This window comes from Caretta caretta, chromosome 2, assembly GCF_965140235.1.
Source record: "Caretta caretta isolate rCarCar2 chromosome 2, rCarCar1.hap1, whole genome shotgun sequence".
Lineage (NCBI taxonomy): Eukaryota > Metazoa > Chordata > Testudines > Cheloniidae > Caretta > Caretta caretta.
In genome coordinates, this window is record NC_134207.1 from 123075302 (window position 1) to 123094889 (window position 19588).

Below are 19588 nucleotides of genomic sequence, written 5' to 3' on the forward strand. Positions count from 1 at the left end.
ACAAACTGCTCAGGCCAGCAAACACCCCTATCTTCGCCAGGTTTGTGAATCACTCTGGGGCACAGGCTGGGAGACAGGCACCTGGACATTCAGAGGGCGGGAACAGCATGCATGCCCAGTGGCAGAAACACAAGCACCTACATGGTTTGCCAGGAGTTTTGTAGATGTGGAGCCGATACTGGAACTTGGGCACCCTAGTCCACAGTTTAGGTGCCTAGGCACTGTTGTGGACCTGGGCCATTGTCAATAAGAATCCTAACAATGCTCTGGTTAAGCCTCTAGTGCTATCTGTGGCACTTCACCTAGTCATAACTGTTTACTATCTTCTAATTTCTATTGGGAAAAGTATGTCTACTTACCAGCATTTCACACCCAACAGAAAGAGTTGTCAGCTAACTTACCATAACCCTCTCCCCCCACATAGTGAATCCTGGCAAGTCTTTGTTATAGCTAGACTTGATGCAAATGAATTGGCCAAAATAAGACAAATCTCATCTTCCCTACTTTATTTTACGGCTCACGTGAATTCATTATTAAGATGTCAGCATCAGAACATCCACTCTCCGCTGCTGACCTGCCAACTGAATAATTTAAAGCCACAGTTGAGTGTTTACTTAAGATGTATGAAATCTTAAAAATTGATGCCCATCTGGTCCTTCAATATCCTAAGACACACTGCATAAGAGTTGGCCTTGGTGTCCTGCTTATTCTTTTATTCAGCATGCCATGAAAGAGTTTTTTGCCTGACTGCTGCCTTCTTATCCCATCCCACAGGTGGCTGCATATCGATGGTGTTGTAGGTAGTCATGAAACACTAATATTTCGTTACTCCTACAGAGAAAAACCTAACATAAGATCATTTCTATACATGGAACATGTTGCAAAGATAAACTACCCACACCCTTTGTTCCTCTTAAGCAAGGAGCCATCTGGAGACTAAAAGCTGTAGACCCATAAGAAGATGGTACTGTCAAATCAATAAGGGGAAATTGTTACAAAAGTTTTAAAAAGCATTCAAGAACACAGAGCATAAATTAAGGCTACCTAGTGAAATTCTGAGTTTGACAGCTGATTCTTATGGAAAGAGGACTTGTGCCATTAAGTGAAAGTCTTTATTACCATGCATAACCATCAATGCAGCAACAAGTGTCCCATCTAGGACATTAAGCTGTCCACTTTCAACACAAATTCTAGTTTTGACATTTTCATTTGCTCACATAGTAAAACGACCACTATCCACTCATAATGTAACTTACAGAATGTTGCTGTTTGCAGGCCAGTCTTAGGCTTGGTCTATAATTTAGGTTGACATAATTAACTCAGTCAGGAGTGTGAAAAAACCACAACCCCAATTGACATAGCTATGCTAACATAACCCCTAGGGTAGATGCAGCTATGTCATGGCAAAACTACTTCTGTCAATGTACACAATTTTCTTTGGGAAGATGGTGTTCCTACACTGACAGAAAAACTCCTTCCATGGGCATAAGATGCATCTACACTACGGTGTTGTCCCAGCATAGCTATACCTGCATAGTCTCCAACATAGACATGGCTTTATACCCCGATCCCTGTAAATTCAAGTGTCCGAGTCCGACACAGAACCCACTGTCCCACTAAAAAGCCACATCTCTTGCCAACATTCACACTGGCATTTGGACAATCAGTTTCTACAACATACTGGACATATCACTAGAGCCTATCTGCAATCTCTTCTAGCAGTAACCTTTTCAAAAGGGGGCCAAAGGTTTAGATGTTATTAGCCACAGTTTAAGTGGATCATAAGTATAATTTATAGTGGTGACTTATACTCCAGGGTGTATAAAGAGCCCACTGGACTGCACCTGTGCTGTTTTGCACCCTGTTAGTATAGGCTGCAGTCAGCACTGAACACAACTACCAGGGAGAATCCCCTTTCCTCCCAGAACCACCTTCGGGCATTATTATGTCACAAGGGGAAATTCCTACAGCAGCAGCCAGAAGATGGAGGAGTGAGGGCCTCCCACATAGCAGCATGGGGGTTAGGATGGGAGAAGAAGCAACTTCACTATCTGGGATGATGGCAAAAGGGAGAGAAGAGCCCAAGACAGCACATGGGAAGGGGGGATAGGACGCTGCCTGGAAACTGGGGTGGGAGTTTTGGTACCTGAGCTGCAGGGCCGAAGGCAGCATCCTCCTCCTGGTCCCCACAGAGGGCCCTCCGCAGCCGCTCCAGATGCTCCCTCAGGGTGACCCGCTGGTGGAAGGAAAAGGCGGGGTGCAGAGAAGCCATAGTGAACAGCAACAGTAGCTCCTCCTGCGCCCCGAAGCCCAGGCTCTCAACAGGGAGGGCCTGGCCGTTTTCTCCAGGCCCTTCCATGTCTTCCTCGGGCCCATCCTCCTCCCGCACCCGAGCCCCGCAGCTCTTCAGGACAGAGCCCACCTGGGGCAGCAGGCAGTGGAGGCGGCCGGCGGCCTCTCGGTTCTCGGAGCCCAGCAGCGCCAGGTAGACGATGAGCTTGGAGCGCACGGCCGGGTCTCGGAAGTCTCCGAGCTGCCCGGGGTCGCTGAGCCCGTTGGCCTTGGCCTCGGCGTCGCGCAGGCAGTGGTAGTCCTTCCGGGCCAGGTCCTCCAGGCAGGAGCCCAGGAAGCGCAGCTCCAGCGGGTTGCACAAGTCCAGCAGCCCCACCATGAACTCCAGCCGCTGCGCCGAGCCCAGCACTAGGCCGAACCACTCGTACACCGTCTCCTTGTCCGTGCGGGCGGCCGCCACGCCCGCGGCAGGAGCCGGCGGCGGCCCAGGGCCCGGGCCCAAGCCAGGCAGCTGGTTGGGGCGCTCCCGCCCGCACCCCGCCGACGCCCCGCCTCGGGGAGGCGGCCGGGGCACCTGCTGCAGCTGGAGGTGACAGTCCCGGTTACCCGGCTCCTTCAGCCCCATCCCCGCCGCCTCCTCCGCCCGGTGGCTCGTCTGTTTCAGCGGCAGCTTCATCTTCAGCATCCTCAGCCCGGAGGGGCCTCGAGCATCCGAGAGGCCCCGGCGGCGGCGGGCGGGGCTCAGCGGCTGGCGCGCCCGGGGGAGCCGCGCATGCTGCTGCCCTGGCCGCGCGGCGCGGGAGGGGGGAGGGTTCCGCCGCCGCCGGCGGCTCCGGGGCGGATCGTGTCGGTTCCCAGCGCGCCCCCGCCTCAGTGCGTGCGCGGCGCGAGGCCCGGACGCTCTTTTCTCCGCCACTCGCCGGCGCGGACTGAACGCGGCCTGGAGGCTGGAGGGGCGGGGAGAAGCTCGGAACGCCCCGTATTAGCCTATCAGCGGGCAGCTTGGTGGCCCTGCCGCTTACGTCAGTCCGTTCCTTTCTACGACCTCCCGCGCCCGGCTTCCGCTGGGTCCTAAACAGGCCCCGTGTTTAGGTTGAAAGAGGGCGGGGAAGGGTCTCGCTGCAGCCCGCTGGTGGGGCGGGCGGGTCACACGGCTGCTCCAGCCCTGTCCCTGCTGCGCGCTGGGGTGTGTTACAGAACAGAGCATGAAACCCCAGCCGTAGCCAGGAAGCCTGTTCTTGGCATGCAATAACCCCAGGCTGCCTGGGGAGAGGAGCCTCAGCTGTGTGCCTCTGGGGGACAACGCTCCTGGCCTCAATTCCGGGCTCTGTACCTGATTTTTTGAGTGCACGCTGAACCGCTCTGCTTCATGCCAGCCCTCTGTAAAGGGGGGTAATAACAATCAACCATCGTATTTCAGCATCGCTGCTGTTCCCTTCCACCGTGGTTCAATATGCTTTGGGCCATAGGAGTGTGAGGACGGCTCTCTAGGGGAGGGGGCACACCTGAGTGGGGGAGACCTACCTTCAAATCCCTTCTCAGGAGGCAGAGGGTGAAACTGAACTGGCCTCTCCTACCCCCCCCCCCCCCCCCGGCTAAGGACTATAAAGGAGTCCTCAAGCCCTGCCTTTCTCCCCCAACAGTTTAGGCACCTAGGCCCAGATCCCCTGGTATTTAAGCATATTGATTTCAAAGGGAGTTAGGAGCTGAAATACTGTTGAGGATCTGGGCCTTAACTCCTAGAAAGGGGTCATGGCTGAGAATCCCAAGCAGAGATAGGCTCCCTAAGAGGGGTGGGGGATTTAGGTCACATCCTTCTTCTCAGCATTTCCTATTGACTAGCTTATGCGACTCCTCACTCAGCTTGCTGGCTTGCTTTTGTGGATCCCATTTTTAAATGCTCAGCTCTCCCTAAGCATTGTTTAGAAAGCTGAAGCACCTGACTCAGAGATACGGTTTCCATTGCATGGCAAGCTACCCAAAAGTTAGGCACTGCCACTCTGAGTGTTGTAACACATTAGTCCCTCTGTGAATCTAACCGTTATTGCATCAGGTACTCCTACCGGTAGAAGCACCAGGAAACAGACAGGGAGATGATGCATTGGTACAGCTAATATCCTGGTCCGCACCTGCATTTAATTACACTGCAGACTGAGCAGCACAGCTTGAAAGCAGTGGAGGAGAGTAGCTTTTAGGAAGCTGGTTACACTACTGTTTGATCTTCGGCATCCCTTGTAAACCATTTCATTTTTAAATAAAAGTTGAGTATTTGTTAAGGAAATCCAAAGAGGTTTTGCTTTGTGATTCTTCATTACACACCTGCTGCTCAGAGGCGTTAGTTAATTGAAGCATAATCATTTGTTTTAAAACCCTATGATATCTTTGTCTGAAAGACTCTGTAGAAGTGCAAAGTATTAGTATAATGCCCAATACGAAACATGACTACACATGACATTATTCCTGATTAGCTATCCCTGATTAACTCTATGTGTGGTAGCTCTTATTACAGAAAAAGATTCTTGGGCCCACATGGAGTTTCACATTGACTTTAGTGGGGCTCTGCCCCGGCACAGGAGTTCATCTGCATGGAGTAGTTTAAAGGATTGGGGTATGAACATCTATCCATTCAGAGAACAGAACATTGCTAGGTTCAGAAGCACAGTTGTTTATATCCTTTATAAAATGTGTCATAGCTAATGTAATTCAATCTATTACTTATTAAAAATGCCTAATCCTAATCTTACTGAGCTCTTGGCCTTAATGTCATGTGGGGACAAGTTCTAATGGCAAATTATTTTATATTTTATACTACAGTATAAAATCATGGTAAAAAACCTGAAGAATATGCTTTAAATAAACAAGGAAAATCAGACTAAAATAAAAGCCATTATATTGTTCCCATCTGTTATTCCCAAATATTATAATTCAGTGTTTTTATGTAAGATCAGGCAGTACTTTGTGTTGTCTAAAACAGTGGTTCTCAACCTTTTTTTGGCTCTGTACCTATTTGTAAATATTTATGGCCTGTCACGACCCAGTAAATACTCTGGCGGTGGAGGCCCTGGGGCAGAGCCATAACTAGACATTTTAGCACCTGGGATGAGCAAGCATTATTTGCACCCCCTACCAGAGGCAACAAATGGGGAGGCATGGGGTTGGGGGGTCACGTGCCTCCCCACTCCGATTTTTTGATTGTGAGCCACCCAACCCAGACAGGATGGGTGGCCTGTTGAGATGAGTCAGGGGTGGAGATGATGTTCCATCCCTGCTGCCCTGCTGGCCCTGCCCTGGGGTGCTTTCAGTCAGATCCTGCCCTGTGGTTAGGGTTGGGTCCTGCCTGGCACTCACCCCCCAGGGGCAGTTCCTGTGCTGTGGGGCTGGCTGAGCTTTGCTTTCCACTCTGGGCATTGCAACCTCCAGGGTTGCAGTGCTACTCAGGTTCGGCCCCGCACTCCTGACTAGACCAAATTTGTGTGGGTGAAGTTGTGACCTGGCTCATGGAGTTGCAGTGCCACTCACTCAAATTTGGTCTACCCGGACTCTTGTCATCATGACAGCTGAGCCAAACCTGAGTGTTGCTGGCTGGGACCTCAACTGTTGCAGTGCCTGGAGCAAGGAGACTGTGGAACAGGAGCTGCCATGAAACATTTGAAACATTCTGGCTACTCAATTTTGAGTCCTGACCCATGGGTTGAGAAACCCTGGTCTAAAAAGCTCCTGCTTCTGTTTCCACATACTGGTGGTAAAACTGGTGTAATTGTAAGTGAGAACAAAATTAAATCCTTGACTTGCAAAACAACATGGTGAAGAATATCATATATTTTAATTGGAAGGATGCAAAACAGCACCCTCAAACTGCTTATAATTACAAAGTATAGAATGCTAATATTAAAAAGCCTTATTTATCCTTGCAGAAGCTTATCCTGCAATAATGAAAGAACTTATTTATTAAACACCTAAGTAAATGTCATGCAAATTACAGTAATTTTATAAACATCATTCAGACTTGCCACAGAATATTTGTTCAGAGCTGAGTGTTAGTTATAAGCCAAAGTATCTCTCTATTATATTTACTCTGCAAATAGGTTCATTTCACTTTATAGAAAACAAACTTTTGTATTCTGTATAGTCAAAGATATATCCTGACAGCTTTGGCCCAGTCCAGTGGTGAAAAGTGGACTTAATGCTAACCTAAGTGGCTAGCTGAAGAGTTCCCATTACATAGGGGAATGCTCCAGTGACAGAGCTGGTATCAGCAGCCCTGTGGCAGCCACCCTTGCAGCTGCTCTTGATATAAGGGATGTAGCAGAGAAGCGGAAATGAACAGGGCACTGCGGTATGATCTCTTGGTGGAAGAACAGCTCTTTGACTGGTTCCAGGATCTGGGAGTTGAGTAGGGTTTAAAGGTGGTATATAGGTGCTTTGTATCCCTCTCCCTCTTAGGTTCTACATTGATAAGAGCTTGGCCAGACCCAGAGCTTGGGTCCAACAAATATATTCTTTAGTCAATCCAGGTACCATAACACTATGGTAATTTCCTTATGTTGTCATTGTGAAATCATTGTTCTGGAATTTTATTAGATCACTTAAAAATTTAGGCTGATGTGATTATTTATATACAATGTAGTGTTTACATTTTTGGTTCTCATATTTTCAGTGTGATGATTTAAAAAAACATTACAGAACATAGCATGATGTGCCAAATTAGAAATAATAAGGCAAAAACAGGGCCTGAACTCACAGCTTAATAACTTCAGTGGGTGTTTTGCCCGAGTGAAAACTGCAGGATCAGGCCCACATTTATATAACTAGTAGAAATAAGTACTTCAGTATAGAAATAAATCTTTGATACCTCAATAATTAATAAGATACAATATGAACCTGAGGTATGACAATTCCAAACACAACAATTTGATGGGAAAAGTAGTAAAACACTTTGGGGGGGGGGAGCGTGAGGGTGTGGGGTGGAGAGACGATTCACCCAAAACTTACCCATTCATAAATCTACTACCAGATGATGAACTACATATATACATGGTGGACTGGATAGCTGGTAATTAGTAATTTCGGGTGCGCGTACACAGCTTGTGGCAATGAGCCTCCCAGCCCAGGCTGACAGAGTTGAAGTAGTGGGGCTTGTGTTAGCACACTAAAAAGAGATGTACAGACAGCACTTTGAAGCTGTGGCTTGAGCGCCGAAGCGTAGGGAGGGGGATGGGCTTCAGAGCCCAAGCTCCAGCCCAAGGTGAGACATCCAAACTATTTTTAGAGTGCTGGCGTGATCCCTGCGAGTCTGAGTCTGTCGACCCAGGCTGGGCAGCTCACTGCTATATGCTGTGTGGACACACCCATCGCCCCTGATTTGGGAAAGCACTTAAGCATGTGTTTAAATCCCTCCCTGTTCAGGACAGATGTGCTTAACTTTAAACATGCTCACATTCCATTGATTACCCCAGCCTCTCTTAGTCCAGGAGTATCCCAAATTGTTATTGGGTTCTGTTTTAAAATGTAGCACTTAAGGAAAAGCAGAAAACCACAGAAATGGAAAAAGAGAGAGAAACCAAGTTTGAGGAAGAGAATAAGAAAATGAAACAGCATGAAAGAGATTGAAAGTCAGTGAAAGAAAAGGGAATGTGAAAATATTCCAGTGGCTCAGGGAGAGAGAACAGGAACAAAATGGGAGGGCACAGGCATAGAGAAACAGAAATGAAACTGAAGTGTCTGAGGGAAACGTGAAATGAAAGTGAAACTCAGAGATAGCAAGAAAATGAAAAAGAAAACAGAGAAAGAAAAAAAGAAGGTATACGGATGAGTCTGCACTAACAACACAAGAGGCTATTACAAAATTTGACTCACTGGTGACAATGGTTCCAGCTTCCCTTGAGTAGTCTGTTTATTATTTTAAAAATCTGATTGTCCTCAAAGCTGGAAAAGAAATTTTAACACACAGTATATACCCACTGAAAACAAATGTTGATCCCAGTGAAGAAAAAGACAAAACTTGTATATGCTTCAGAGCAGGATCAGGATTTAGCTCACTCTATTTAGCAAAGTAGATAATTTATTGTGCAACTCACAGAAAGAGTCTCTGAACATTAATAGTAATAGTTGGTGTGGGGGATGACAAGGTAGAGCAGTGAGTTAGTATAATAGCCTTTCATCTCTGGAAACTGGGACCAATAATCAGATAAGAAACACAGGATAGTAATGGAGAGATGGGAACAGTGGGACTGCAAGGATCTGTACTGGGACCTGTGCTGTTCAACATATTCCTTAATGATCTGGAAAAGGAGGTGAATAGCGAAGTGGCAAAATGTGCAGGCAATACAAAATTTTTCAAGATAATTAAGTCCAAAAAGCTGACTGCAAGGTCTTGCAGAGGAATCTCACAAAACTGGGTGACTGGGCAACAAAATGGGAGATGAAATTCAAAGTTGAAATTCAAGTGCAAAGCAAGGCATGTTGGAAAATATAATCCCAACTATACATATACCATGATGAGGTCTAAATGAGCTATTACATACAAAAAAGAGATCTTGGAGTCACGTGGATAGTTCTCTGAAAACTTCTGTTCAGTGTACAGCAGCAGTCAAAAAGACTAACAGAATGTTAGGAACTATTAGGAAAGGGACACAAAATAAGACAGAACATATTAGAGTGCCATTATATAAATCCATGATACACCCACACCTTAAATATTGTGTCCAGTTCTGGTCATCCCATCTCACAAAGGATATAGGGTAACTGGAAAAGGTTCAAAGAAGGACAACAAAGATGATCAGGGATATGGAATGACTTCCATATGAGGAGAGACTAAAAAGATTAGGCCTACTCAGCTTAGAAAAGAGCCAACTAAAGGGGGATGTGATAGAAGTCTAAAGTCATGAATGGGGTGGAAAAAGTGAATAGAGATGTGTCATGTTTTCACACAATACAAAAGCCAAGGTCACCTGGTGAAATGAACAGGCAGCAGGTTAAATATAAACAAGTAATAGTAGTTTTTCACACAACTAACCTGTAGAACTCATTGCCATGGGATATTGTGATGGCCAAAAGTATAATGGGTTCAAAAAATAACTGAATAAGTTATTGGAGGAAAGATCCAGCAATGGCTATCAGCCAAGATGGTCAGGGACGCAACCCTATGCTCGGTGCAACCCTAAACCTCTGAATGCCAGAAGTGGAAGATAGGTGGATCACTCCATAATTGCCCTGTTCTGCACACTCCCCCTGAAGCTTTGTATGGGCCACTGTTGGAGACAGGACACTGGGCAAGATGGACCTTAGTCTGATCCAGTATGGCAGCTGTTATGTTCTTATGTCTGCCCGAGCTGCACATTATGCAGGAACTGAAGGGGTGCAAAGGTGCCTATAATCCTCCTCTCAATCTGATGGACCTGCTCAGCTCCAATGCAATATAGAGCAGCCTCATGGATACCCTAAATTGTGTCTTCATGCTCATGGAACCTAGGGGCTATTCTTGTAGAAGTGATATCTGAGTGCAGCAGGGCACCTGTCACATACAAACCCATTCAAGGGCAGGAAATGTGATGAAGAGCCAGCTCTTACCATGGAAGGATTAGTTTGATTACTGTGGGACAGCTACATTTGTAGCAATGGGGTTCTCTTTGTTTCCTTGATAAATCTCTCTTCCATCCCTTCTAGATGCCTGTCTACTATTATACCCTCATAGTGCTTGTTCACATGTTTTTCAGGGGCAGAGATGCTGGCATGAAAACAGGCATCGCTATTAACACAGCCAAGTTTTCATCACTGCTATATCATTCTGTGAATTTGGTGTCCAGACCCCACTGTGGTTAGCCATGCACAGGGCTCTTATCTATATACACCTGAGATGATTTTTGTGTACATTACCAACAGTTTCACAGTGTAGATAAATGTGAGGCAAAAAGTGACCAGAGAAATACAAGATGTATTTTCCTGTTTATTGTAGTGCATTCTGCATCTCACAGTACCTTACTTGGGCAATGCATCTTTTTGACTCTAACAATTTTTCTCACAAAGGCCTTGCAGAAAGGTTATCAGCCATGTGGTATTTTTATTCCCCTATACTGAAAAGCCAAAAAATTTCCAGCTGTACATTAAAAAAGGGGGAGAGAATCCTGAGAAAAATAAAATCTAATACATTAGAGAGCGAACAATTGAACTAAAAGGAGAAGCAATGAAATATATTTAAACACCATCCATACATTTCTCTCTTTTGTCCCCTAGGTGTTCCCGTTTCTTCTTTTCAGCCCTGATCTAAAGCCCATTGAAGTTAATGGAAGCTTTTCCATTGACATCAACACACTTTGGATCCAGCCCTTAGCTTCACTTTCTGTTGATAATGGACATTTGTTACCAGTTAACAAGGACAAGGCTGCTTGTGAATTTCCCACAGTCCATTTCTTACCACTATTCACTAATGATCCAGTAAACCTGGTCCATAAGGAGATAAGTGAGACAAGTCTGCAGTGGTGGAGGAACCCTGATGGCGTTTCTGTTGGTGAGATTTAGTACATTTTTCTTACATTTATATCATTCCAAGAGTATTATGATCTAGGAGAAATTGACTGGGTCTGTTTATCAGAAGTGTTTTTTAAGAGATTATAAAGGCTGTGCAGAGCTTCAGATGGATGCACTTTTGTTGCAGAGTATGAAACAAATAAATAGTGAGTCAGGGAGCTTTATTTGTTTCCTTTTATAGTTTAAAAAAATTCACCTTCCTTCTTAAGACCAAGTTCAAGAACTGATGTGTTAGACTCCCTTACAGAACAGACTGCCTCACTCCCAGTAAGATGGACCATTTACCTGCTCTCTACTCCTCTAAGTTGGTGTCACACACCAAGGATCTAGAAGATCTGATATTAAAGTACACTGCAGTGTTGCCAACTCTCATGGTTTTCTCATGTGCCTTGTGATATTTGATGTTGTTCTTAAAACCGCAGCTCCCGGAGAAAAGAGATTACATGAGATTATTGGCTTTTGTCTAAAAAAAAAAAAAGTAACCCTTAGGTTTGCAGAGAAAAACCCAAAAACATAACCTAACTGTACCCTAAAATGCTCAGAAACTATAAAGCAAATTAAAAAAATCCCTCAATTTTTATAAATCTCATGGTTTTTAGACCAATCTCATAATTTTTGGGTCCTAACTCATGATTTTTGAATGCTTGAGGTTGGCAGTACTGCAGTAGTTTAACTTACATCTTCTTTCATCTCCTTGACATGTAAGTTCAAGCATCTTAGATTCCTTCACCTACAAGGAGAGTAGGTGAGAGTAAGGTACTCTGAGAGCATAGGAAGGAATTATCAGTAGAAGAGAGGGTAATTTACACATCACCTCTGAAATTGGACTTCCAAGTCAAAAGCAAGACAACTGAATAATTGTTGTGGATGTTTCACTCTCCATATTCCCAGAATACATGATTTATAGTATAACTAGAGAGAAAGAGAGAGGGGAGAGAGAAATGTTTTGAGTATAGGTCACAAGCTTCTCCTCATCCTATGTTTACAGAATGACTGGCAAATCCCCTCAGAATAAATCTCTTTTGAGTAATTTCTCTCAGGATGCCTTTAAATGTGTGGCTTTGTAGAAATGCCCTGTATAAATCTGAGACCAAAGTCCTGTGTAAATATAGCATGTAAAAAAAGCTTATAACTCAAGAACAGCTTTATTGTTTAAATTTGCATGTGCTTTGGAGGAGTACTTTTGTGTTGCAATAGTACTGTAAACAGATTTCAAAGATAAGCATATGTTTAGGAAATGATATTTCATAGAGTATTTCACTTCCTTTTCAAGAGACAGGCACGTAAATTGATGAAGTGGCATTTCTAGGACTTAATAGTCAGGGGGGCAGGTGGGGTGATGAAGTGTTTGCTATGGAGATGAAACCGTCCTCCTCACTCCACCACCCTCTGCAGGAATACACAACGTTTCAACTAGTGGGTCTGGGTTTGTAATAAGAGGTGACTATTTGAAATCACTAAAACACAGTTACAGCACAGGCACTGGAAGTTCTCCCACGCTGTGCCACACCTTTCTTCCAACGGGACCGTTTCTAATGTTAAAATGTTTGGTTATTCACTCTGAAAACCAATCCAATTAATCTCTTATGAGCTTGCCGATAGGGTGGCAGTTATGATGGTGGTGTTTGTGATGTAGACAACTGGATTGAGACCACCAGTTTATTTCATGTATGTCACCAAACAGCCATCAAACAAAATGATGTTTAGTTGCTACTAGGTGAGCGGCAGACTGCTACTCATTTGGTTGACTTAATGTATCCTCTCTACACACAGGCATATCATACATCATTTGAAAGCTTATTATGTCTACTTTAAGATGAGGTATGATGTGGAGCTGTCAGGTGGTGCCATTACCATAGAATCAGGGATAAACAATGACACCCTCAGCACATTAAAATGTCTGAAATATTTGCATTCTTTTTTTGTTAGCTTAATGACTCTGTATATTATTTCAAGACATAAAATTAAATTTCTTTGTGGCCTCAAAACATCACATCAACAATCTAAAGAGTAAAACAAAATCTAATAATACAATTGTACAGGTATCTTTGAAATGGAATGGTGCTGGTGACATTTCTAGTCAACATCATCATCTTTTTCATCATTATGATCTCTGTCCAGAGATGTACAGAATTCTGTACAGGGAAGATTTTTCTGACTACAGACACAGTGTGCATCGACCCCTATTAGTACAGGCACAAGTAAGATCATGTAGAAGCTCAGATGGCACTTGGCCCTTGAAGAATACAGGAAGTAGAACATCCACATTTTTCCATGCATGTTGCAACGGTGATCCAATATCTGGTTCACCTATGTGCAAAGACATCCAGATCTTTGTTTGCCAAGATGCTTTTTTGACGAGCTCTTCAAAACGGTCTTCACATAGTGGGAGTTTGGCAAGTGACTTGTCCTTTTTGATGGCTAGATTGAGATACAAGCAATTCAGGTCTCTGTGGGTCTGCTTCTCTTTCTCGCTCTGGTCATAGAGCACAGCTACCAACTTCCTTGCTGCAGAAATTGCAGCTTGTCCATCACTCTCCTCCAATTTGGCAAGATCTCTGAAGTGGTAAGCTCCCTTTGTTTTGACAGCATTAACAGCATTTGACAGATTTTTCCCCAGTACCAAACAGGGATAATATGGAGTCACATCCTGTTAATGTGTGTACAGCAGGACGTATGTTGCAGAAGTTAGGAGTGAGCGTGTCATAAATTGCATGCACAGGTGTGAAGTGACGCTTGTCAGTTGTGTTAGTAATGATGCCTGTTTCAATCCACATGTTTTCTGTGTGTTCCATGTTTGGAAAGTAATGAACAGCAAACACAAAAATATCTGTATCAAGTGACCTAATTACTATGGTTCCTTTGACACCAAAAGACCCAAAAGCCATATTGGCACAGACAGCACGTAGAAGCATCCTTGTGTCTGTTTCTCTTTGAGTACTGTATAAGTCTTGGGCTTCTTCAACACCTCTGCTGGTGATGGATTTTGTAATGACCAATCCACTCCCAGTCTCTATTCAAGCCTAAGTTGTTCCTCAGACGTTCTTATCAACTGCTGAAAATGGCCCACCTTCATTATCACTACAAAAGGTTCTCCCCCCACCCCCGCTCTCCTGCTGGTAATAGCTCACCTTAAGTGATCACTCTCTTGTTACAGTGTGTATGGTAACACCCATTGTTTCATGTTCTCTATGTATATAAATCTCCCCACTGTATTTTCCACTGAATGCATCCGATGACGTGAGCTGTAGTTCACGAAAGCTTATGCTCAAATAAATTTGTTAGTCTCTAAGGTGCCACAAGTACTCCTTTAGTTTTCACAGAGTTATTGTTGTCATATCTAGCAAAGACTTTGATTATAGAATTAACTTTGTCAAATCCTTTTAGGACCTGCCTTAAGTACTCAGCAGCCAATTCATCAAAAGTGCGGAATTTGTCTCCAACCATCATTTGCATGACATCCATGGCATCACTGATTTACACTGTTGTGTCTTTGTTGCATGCTCTTAGCTCATGGATTCTTTCAGTTTGAGCTTCCAGGTTTGAGCCCTTACAGGTGCTGACTTTTTTCTTTGCCTGGGGGTGCTCAAACCCCACTCAGCCCCAAGAGATTTAATATATCAAGAATGTAGATTGGTATCTACCTGGCATAGTTGGGCCTGTCTGCAGTAAAGCCATATGGAAGCATGGCGTGCTGTGTATGTAGGTGAAGTTTCCAATCACCCGCTTGCTCAGCAGACACATTTAGAAGTAGTATCTGCATAACCTGGAAAAAATGATCCCAGAACTTGAATGTGGGAGGCTGGATACGCCCCCATGACTGATATTCCTCCAGTAGTGGTAGCATATGCTGAGTAACAGAATCATCATGCTCTTTAATGAAATGCCTTAACGACTCAGTGTCTTCAGACTCAAACACCTTTTGAGTGTCAGTCAACATTTGCCAGACTAATGCTGGAACTACATGAGTACCACCATTTAGCTCACACCATTTAGCAAATGAATAACGTTTCAGAGCACTCAGAGCCTCAAATGCTAGTCAAGCCACATAAGCGATTCAACTGTGCTCTATTAGCAAGCATTTGACCTGCAGTACAAGCTGCATGCACATCAGAATCAACAAGAAGGTCTAACAATCTGGCATCTCCCCACAATTTCTCAATGCATGCAATAAAACACCACACGGTAAAAATGTAGAGGTAAAATTTCCAAAGTATATTGTTAGCATTACCACCATGACTACCACTATTTTTCATTTTATACAAGTATGCAGACTTGTACTAAATTAGATTTAAAATAGATCTATATGGTAGTATCAAAATTGCCATTTTTGTTTAGCGAGCACTTTGATTGAAGCCCAATATGAAGCCGTGTATTGTCGTCTATAACACTAATCCTGACCTGTGCATAAGTGTCATTGAATTAAAAAGCTAGTTTTCAGAATATTTCAAAGGCTGTACTAAATGAACAGGCAATTACAAATTAAAAACTTCTACCAGACAGACTAGATGCAACAGTGTCTGTAGAAAAGCTTACAAATGGAAAAGCATTACAATAGGAATTCACATTCAGTCATAGCTACTCACTATGAAGTACAAACAATGGGCACACAAGCTATTCCTGCTGGTGCACAATCTTCAGTGTGAGACTGATCTGGTCAGCAACTATTAATTGAAAATGTTAAAAACGATCATAATCACTTGCAAGGCACTTTTGACAATTAAAAATATGTGATGTGAAAACATTTCATGCAAGTATATTGTAACATGTTGATATTTGCCATTTTTGCCACATGCTAAACAGCCTAATCATTTCTGGAAAAAAACAAAACAAACCTCTTGCCCATGCAAAAATTAAGGGATTGAAATTAACAAACAGTAAAACTGTCATGATGCAGTGTTTCTGGAACTGTGCACAAATGATGCTCTCTCACTTTGGATATTATTGTTTCACAGCAATACCGTCTTAAAGCATGACTTAACAGCTCCACATCATACGTCATCTAAATGTACATAAAATAAGCTTTCAAATTATATATGATCTGAGTGTGTGTAGGGTGGGTATCTTAAAGTCCAAAATATGGCCCTTTTTGGAGAATTGCTGCATGCCTATACTGACTAGCACTGGATCCAAACCGGTGATTTATAGATGAAAGTCTTCATATCCCATTACCAAATCTCTGAGACAACTGGTTCCACTTTATTTTATTGTGACCTGAAAAGAAGTATTTATCTTCACAAACTCCCACTCCATGTTGTTAATATAAGTCTATTTTGACTCCTTTGGTTGTAAAATAATAAATAAATAAAGATGGGGGGATGGATAGCTCAGTGGTTTGAGCATTGACCTGCTAAACCCAGGGTTGTGAGCTCAGTTCTTGAGGGGGCCATTTAGGGATCTGGGGCAAAAATTGGGGATTGGTCCTGCTTCAAGCAGGGGGTTGGACTAGATGATCTCCTGAGGTCCCTTCCAACCCTAACCTTCTATGATTCTATGATTAGTAGACTAGAAGGAATGTTTGGGTGTTTAAGACAGCACTTCAGACTCACTGAGAAAATCTGACAGGTTTCAGAGTAGCAACTGTGTTAGTCTGTATCCTTAGAGACTAACAAATTTATTTGAGCATAAGCTTTCGTTGGCTAAAACCCACTTCATCGGATGCATGCAGTGGAAAATACAGTGGGGAGATTTTATATACACAGAGAACATGAAACAATGGGTGTTACCATACACACTGTAACAAGAGTGATCAGGTAAGGTGAGCTATTACCAGCGGGAGAGGGGGAAAAAAACCCCACCTTTTGTACTAATAATCAAGATGGGCCATTTCCAGCAGTTAACAAGAACGTGCGCGAGGAACAGTAGGGGCGGAATAAACATGAGGAAATAGTTTTACTTTGTGTAATGACCCATCCACTCCCAGTCTCTATTCAAGCCTAAGTTAATTGTATCCAGTTTGCAAATTAATTCCAATTCAGCAGTCTCTCGTTGGAGTCTGTTTTTGAAGCTTTTTGTTGAAGAATTGCCACTTTTAGGTCTGTAATTGAGCGAGCAAAGAGATTGAAGTGTTTTCTGACTGGTTTTTGAATGTTATAATTCTTGACGTCTGATTTGTGTCCATTTATTCTTTTACGTAGAGACTGTTCACTTTGGCCAATGTACATGGAAGAGGGGCATTGCTGGCACATGATGGCATATATCACATTGGTAGATGTGCAGGTGAACGAGCCTCTGATAGTGTGGCTGATGTGATTAGGCCCTATGATGGTGTCCGCTGAATAGATACGTGGACACAGTTGGCAATGGGCTTTGTTGCAAGGATAGGTTCCTGGGTTAGTGTTTTTGTTGTGTGGTGTGTGGTTGCTGGTGAGTATTTGCTTCAGGTTGGGGGGCTGTCTATGCTAGACATAGTCACTACTCTGTATCAATACTATTAAAAAGTCATGAGTCAGGCTCCAAAAACCATGAGATTTGCTAAAAATCATGAAATCATATTTTTAAAATACATTTTGGCTTTTTCTGTTTACCTTCTGATACTTTAGGGTGCACTTGCTTCATATTTTCAAGCTTTTACTTCAAACCACGAGAAGTAGGAGTTTACTTTTTTAAAATAAAGTTGAGATTCTCATGCAGTGTCACAATTTAAGCAGCTGGGGTTTTAAGAAAAATACCAAATAATTCATGTATTGCAATAAAATCATGAGAGATGGCAGCATTGCTGTTTTGTTCTGGTGAGTTACTGGAATTTCCTTGTGTCTTCAACAGCTTATTTGTAACTTCTGAGGAATATTATGGAAGATTTTTATTTTTGAGCAAAGACAAGGTGACAGAGATAATCTTGAGAGAAATCTACACAACAACTTATTTCCCAATGAAGGTATCTTAGAGAATTATCAGAAATTTAAACTGGAGGATGCACAAGAGCAGAAATATCAATTGGGGAACACCATTATTAAGAATATTCCTTGTTTTGCTTCAGAATTTTCCAAAGCCTCATTATAATTGAATATGCATAACCATCATCTCATTTAAAAATACATTCTGCTTTAATGGAGCTTAGTGATCCAGTTAATTAATTTAAAACATTATCAATGGGATTGGTAACACCATCTATTATTATAGCTGCCTGCCATTTCCCATTATAAGCCCCTATTTTCAGTTGCTTGTAACTTTGTGAAGCCTTACAATTTGGGTTGAAGTTTTCCATGCCAGGTTTCTGGCTCAGGCTGAATTTCTCTGAAAATTTTCAGCCAAAATGGTTCAGCCATTTCCAAGAAATGGGGAAAATATATTGTTTTGCATAAATTAAAAAAATTCTTGAGATCTTTTCTTCGAAATGCTCGTGCACCCCCAATGCTCTGGAGGAGAGACTTGACATTTGGCAGGGGAGTGAGTGGCCTTTGTGTCAGAGTTGTATCTTTTGCCATCCCTGTGAAAAAACAACCCCAATTTGGCCAAGTCATAAGCCTTTGAAAAAAATGCAATTTGTACATGCTCAGTAGAGACATTTTTTATTTTAGTAACTAACATCTCCAAAGATTCTGTCCTCATTGAGTGTGCTTGGGCTTCTCTGAGCTCCTAGTGCTGACCAGACTGTGAAAATGTCATCTCCACACAGCAACCGAACATGTTGCATCCCCTCACGGCTCCTATGTATGACCAGACTGTGCATGCACTATCCCTATAGAGAGATTGAGCATGCTTCCTCCAGTCCAGGTCTACAGGGGTAAAGCTGGACTTTCCTTATAGTGGCTGCTCCTAGCTCCTTTGAACCACTGGGGTGGGCTGGCACTGGAAATGAGAGCAGCTAGCCTGTCTCTCCTGTGCTCTCAATGCTGTTGCTGCCCAGACCGCTTGGAGTAGGACGCCAACTGATTTGAATGCAGAAGAGACAAGAGCCAGACAGGAAAGGAGGGAAAGGAGTAGATTTGAACAGAAGTCTGGTGAAACTGGGACTGGAGTTGCATGGGGAGGATGGTTCTGGAAGCAGTGGATGGAGAGCAGCTGGACTGGTTGGACAAGAAACCTAGGACTGGAAACTGGCAGTAGGGAGAGGCTGGGATTGTTTGGGAAAAGAGATTAGGGGGAGAGCTTGTAAGGAGGAGACTGGGACCCAGTTGACTGGTAGTGGGAAACACTGAGATTACATAAGAACTGGGGGTGGAGGAAGCTGGGACTGGCCAGGCAAGGAGACTGGGAAAAGGAGCCAAGGAAGAGATGAAGGGGAAAGACTGAGACTGGATGACATTGATAAGCCCAGGAAGGGAGGCTGAGATTGGCAAGCAGTGCAGGGGGAGAGGAGAGACAGACGAGATGAAAAACTGGGAGATGGGAACTGGAACTCGCTGGGCAAGGAAAATGGGACCGGGTGTGGGAAGGGGAGCGGTTGATAGTCAGGGAGAATTGCGACTTGGACAGTAAACTGGGAAGGTGAGACTAGGACTGGCTATACAAGGAGACTGGGCCTGGGATAAGAAGCCTGGGGGGGTGGAGAGTGGGACTGGGTCAACAATGAGAATGGAACTAGGACGGGGAGCCGAGAGTGGGAAAGAGACAGGACAGGGACAGACTGGAGGGGACAAGACAGAAGGGGTCAAGTTTCGGGGGAATGGGAGGAAGAGTCTGTGCACACTAGAGCACGCTCCCTCCAGAGCCTGGAAAGGAATCCAAGATTCTGGATTCTCACCATTCCTGTGATATTAGCAGATATCTGTAAAATCCACTGTATCCCCCCTCTAGTGCTGGCCCACTACTGCAGATAGTAGGGATG

The 19588-nt window shown here is 43.8% G+C and overlaps 1 protein-coding gene across 3 annotated transcripts in view; it reads right to left on the reverse strand.

Annotated features, from left to right (window-relative positions):
• ZCCHC2 (zinc finger CCHC-type containing 2) overlaps positions 1-3239 on the reverse strand; it is a 73447-nt gene extending 70208 nt beyond the window's left edge. For 2 of the 3 annotated variants that reach the window (XM_048839712.2, XM_048839713.2), the window contains exon 1: positions 2147-3239. In XM_048839712.2, the coding sequence (XP_048695669.1) occupies positions 2147-2977 (831 nt within the window). In that variant the 5' untranslated portion in view covers positions 2978-3239. The remainder of the gene's footprint in view (positions 1-2146) is intronic. The other variant, XM_048839708.2, reaches the window with a different exon arrangement.
• Between the last annotated feature and the right edge of the window lie 16349 nt (positions 3240-19588).